This window comes from Poecilia latipinna, unplaced genomic scaffold (genome assembly GCF_001443285.1).
Source record: "Poecilia latipinna isolate Pla-1442-1.1 unplaced genomic scaffold, P_latipinna-1.0 Scaffold629, whole genome shotgun sequence".
Classification (NCBI taxonomy): Eukaryota; Metazoa; Chordata; class Actinopteri; order Cyprinodontiformes; family Poeciliidae; genus Poecilia; species Poecilia latipinna.
This window is the reverse complement of record NW_015113245.1, coordinates 458,887-463,562: the sequence shown is the minus strand read 5'-3', so window position 1 is coordinate 463,562 and position 4,676 is coordinate 458,887. Positions and strand designations below refer to the sequence as shown.

The following is a 4,676-nucleotide window of genomic DNA, read 5'->3' as shown; positions in this document are numbered from 1 at the left end:
CCCAGGAGAAAAAGATTGGGAACCACTGTGTTAACTTAATAAATTTGAGTATGTTATAATTAAACATTACCCAAAGCATTTTTCCTTTTTGTATAAATAAATAAATCCCATTGTTTTCTAAAAGCACTTTTTATTTCTATCTTAAAACTACTTGCATAAAAACAAAATTACTTGATAGAAAAAAATTGCTAGTAAGAGTTGTACTGCTCTGAAAGTGGCTCATTCTTGATGAATTGAGTGCATATATGAAGCTTTGGAGTCTACCGTTTCACTTATCAAAAATTTACTGAACTTATTTTATTTGAGTGTTAGCAAAACTTTTGACCAAATTCAAGTTATAGTCACTCACCCTTTTTCTATTAATTACAATGTTATGAGTAACAGTGTAGATGTTTGTGGTTGTAAATGTGACTGAAATGTCACATTTCAGTCACATATAGAATATTCTACTTGCAGAAGATTCTATAGTTTAGTTATAGCATAATATAGTTATAGTGTAGTATAATCATAGGGAGAGAATGTGTAAACACCAACATTAGATATAGGACAATCTTGTAATAAAGAATGCTAAACATGGTCACTGGTGAGACTCTAATGTTTTCCAGGCTGATGATAAAGACTTGGGCTTCAAACCTGGATTCATGGTGTCTTTTCTGGACTTCTTAAAGACAGGCAAGAACGAGTCTGACCTGATGCTGGAACAAGATGAAGTTGAGCAGGACGTCCTGGATGCCTGTCCCTCTCCGAAGGGAGGAATCAGGCCTCTGTCCTCATCTCCTCCTTCCAAACCCCCACCTTCTCCACAGCCACCTCCTGAAGACTTCAGCAGGGACAGGCAGAGTGAGGAGGGTACTGAGCTGGTGCTCAGTGGTTGCCCAAGTCCCTGCAAGCCTCTGGACGAGGAGCTGAAGCGGAACCTGGAGACGCTGCCGTCTTTCTCCTCAGATGAGGAGGATTCTGTGAGCAAAAACCAGGATCTGCAGAAGAGCATCTCGTCTGCTATTTCGGCCCTCTATGACACCCCACACTCATTGGCTGCAGTGATGGCCTCCGCCATAATCAAGACCCAGCCTACCCCTTCCCCACTGATGCCTCAGGGGGTGTCTGTGAGCCCTCACCTACCTGCTGGGCCTCCTGTTGTCCCCACTGTAGAGAACCTAAAAGAGGAGTCGCTGGCATATGGTCAGCAGGAGATACCAGGGGACAAGGATCAGAGGGTTAGCTCCACATGGGTAAGCAGACTAAAAACAGAGGAGAGAGATGCACAGAAATGGGAAGAAGAAGAGAGAGAAGAGGAGGAGAGAGGGGAAGAGTCTGGGAATAATGAGGAAGTAAAAAAAGAATCTGAGAATCTGGAGAGTCAAGGAACGGAGGTGGAGGAAAAACTGACTGATGGTCTGGAGGCTTGTAACTCTGAAGGTAATAAAATCAGTAGGAAATGAATGGTGACTATTTTGTATTATGTAAAATGGACTTTTATGAGCTTTTACATCATGTTATGCTATTCTCTCATCAAAAACATACCTGGAGTGTTGCCTTATTCTTTCATGCATGTTTGAGAAATCCTTTAATCTCCTGTGGCAACCATTCAGCTGTGCAAAACGCCTGGGTGGATCGAATGCCGCCTTCGAGACACAGCTCCTGCTCGGGCATGTAGTTTCCAAACTTCTGGTGGAACTGTGAAGCTGCACTAGAAAAAACACAAAATCTTATCAAGTAATTTTGGTCTAGTTTCTACTGCAAATATCTTGGTACACAATCCTAAATTACAAGTAACGTTTCAGCAAGAGAGGGGAGCATACTTTCAATAATTAAGCTCCGATCTTAATTTCTTAATATCAATAATTTCTTAATATTGATGACAATGTACTAGTTCCATTAGCAGATTATTTCACTTATCACAAGACATCTTTCCCATGTTATTAATGAAGTAATCTGCCAGTAGAACTAGTGCTTTTTTTAATCAATGTTAAGAAATTATTGATTTTAGACAAGCTCCTTTCTGAAAAATTACTTATAAGTTAGTATTGTGTCATTTCAGGTGTACTAAGATATTGGCACTAGAAACTATGCACAAATACTTGATAGGATTTTGTGTTCTTGCAGTTTGTTGAGCTCATTATACGAGATACATCTCAGTGAAACGCTAGTAAAAAAAAAACGTTGTTAAAGGGTTGATAGAGGAGCATGTTGTGAAGACTTACTTTCAGAAAGAGCAGGAGTTTTTAAAGAGACAGAGGTCCAATTTAAAGACATTTAACCAGAAAGTAAAATTTCTTTTAAGCCATATTTGATATATATATATCGTTTTTATGAAAGTAACATAGTTACTTGGTTGTGCTATAAAATGTGACTGTGTGGCTGGAAAATACATAATATTGTCTGCCCCTTTAATCTTCAGTAGAAAATGTTGTAACTTGTGTTTCAGATCCTCCACCAGAACCTTTACTTGGCCCAGTATCTTCATCTCAATCCCCTTCTGTCCGGTGTTCACCGCTCACCTACTCCTCACCCTCACCCCTCCCCTCATCGCTGCCCATCCAGCAGGGCGAGGACGAGGTATGTCCAGTGTGCCTGTCCTCTGAGTCTCAGCCTCAGCCATCCTCCTATCACCAGGCTTCCACCTCCCCACCTCCTTCCACCTCCCCCCCGGCCATCCAATCATCCCCCCTCTCCAACCTTCCCCAGTCCATCCCCCCTCCTTCCACCACGCCCCCCCCTTCGTCCTCTGATCAGGACCAGGACTATGAAGCCAGCGAACGTTCTCCTTCTTCAAAGTCTGCCTCCTCACCCTCCCCATCGTCCTCTGAGCCTCTGTCACCCCCGACTCCGGAGGAGACCCAGGCCTTGCAGCGCCTCACCTCTCTGCACCTGGCAAAGAAGCAGGCTGACGCTGCCATTGCTGGTGAAAGTGAAGAGGAGGACAGTGGGAGTGGAGGAGAGGGAATCTTCCGGGAGCGAGACGAATTTGTGGTTCGAACCGAAGACATTGGTACTCTTAAGGTAAACGCCCCACACACACAGCTTCCACAGCTGTGTGTGTGTTTCTACAGTTGAAATCATTTAGATAATATAGATACACTGCATAAAGCACATAGCCTTTATTACTCTGCAAAAACACAAAATGTTATGGCATTGCAAGAATGTCTTACTTTTTAAAAATTAAGGAATTATTGACTTAAAACAAGCTCCTAAATCTTACAGCAAAGTTATTTGTACGTTAGTTTAGTTTTATTTCAACTGTATTAAGATATTTGCACTAGAAACTAGACCAAAAATACTTTGTAAGATTGTGTATTTTTGCTCTATGTGACAATAAATCCAACTAAACCTTTAGTATTTCAAATCAGTTCTGATTATCAGTATATTTTCTATATCTATATAATGGCCCTCACCACTACATTGAACTCACCCCAATCCATGTTCAAGTACAAGACTAACACTAAGTGGATATGGAGAACCATTTCAGCCAAAATTAAATAAACAAATAAATGGGTGAAATAAATAAATAAGTAAAATAAATCAATAAATGAAAAAATTAGTGAAATAAATAAAAATGAGTTAAATAAATAATTGTCATTTTTATTCGCATTTATATTTGTTCATTTATACATTTATTTATTCCCATATTAATTTAACCATTTTTTATGTTCCCATTTTCATTTGTCCAATTTTAATTTGTCCCATTTTTGTTTACAGATTTTTCATTTATCCTTTTATCTATTTACCCATTTTTTATTAATCTATTTTTCATTTAACCACTTTCAATTTCCCTTTTTCATTAAGCCAATGTTTTCATTTATTTATTTTTCAGATTATCTATTTCTCAATTTCTCTTATCTAATTTTCATTTATCTATTTTTCATTTGTCCATTTTTCATGTATCCCTTTATCTATTTACCCATGTTTCATTAATCTATTTTTTAATTTAACCATTTTTCAATTTCCTTTTTCCATTAATCCGATTTTCTATTTCCCACTTTCATTAATCAATTTCTCATATATCCCTTTTTTATTTACCCATTTTACTTTTATCTATTTTTCATTTAACATTTGTTTGAAAAATTTTTTATTTTACCATTTTCCAATTTCCCTTATTCATTTAGTATTTCCTTATTTTCTTATTTATCACATTCTATTTCCCCGCAAAACTTAGAAAAAAAATAAATGCAAATGAGGAGAGGCACGTCATCAGGCTACACCTTCCCCAATTGGTTGGTTAGCGTCACCTGTACTTTGCTTCAAGAAAGATGGCGACCTACTACCGGGTTATCAATAAGCTGAAGCTCATTAACTTCATTAGAAAATAGTGTTATTACTCCTGACTTTATTTTTGGTGTTGCCGCTCAGACAGAACGTGTTTCAGCTGGCGGCTCTCATGGACTCAGAGCTTCACCGTCAAGGGTTTTTATAGTTTGGACGAAGCGGCCGCTGAAGTTGGCTTACGATTGAAGGTTCAGGACGCCTTCGTAGCTACCAGCTGTGATTCCACTATAAGGAGCAGACTTGACTGTACATCGTAAGTGAACTGCAATATCCAGTGGCAGCTCTACGGAGCATCGAGCTGAAAGAATGACGGTGGCAAGCCTTGGAGATCTGCATCGGAGGCCATCTTTCAGACATGCACCGCTGCTGTCCGTCCAGGATCCTCCGGTTGCCCAGACGGTAAGCTAACG

At 39.3% G+C, this 4,676-nt stretch overlaps 1 protein-coding gene across 2 annotated transcripts; it reads left to right on the top strand.

The window, feature by feature from the left end:
* The first annotated feature begins 605 nt into the window (after positions 1-605).
* LOC106954127 (proline-rich protein 12-like) lies at positions 606-3,072 on the top strand. 2 transcript variants are annotated; one of them, XM_015043404.1, is made up of 3 exons: positions 606-1,419; positions 2,429-2,559; positions 2,689-3,072. In XM_015043404.1, the coding sequence occupies exons 1-3, from the start codon at positions 642-644 to the stop codon at positions 3,055-3,057; spliced, it is 1,278 nt and encodes a 425-aa protein (XP_014898890.1). In that variant the 5' UTR covers positions 606-641; the 3' UTR covers positions 3,058-3,072. The 2 variants fall into 2 exon arrangements, with proteins under 2 accessions (XP_014898890.1, XP_014898889.1); XM_015043403.1 differs by having other exon boundaries at positions 2,429-3,072.
* The last annotated feature ends 1,604 nt before the right edge of the window (positions 3,073-4,676 follow it).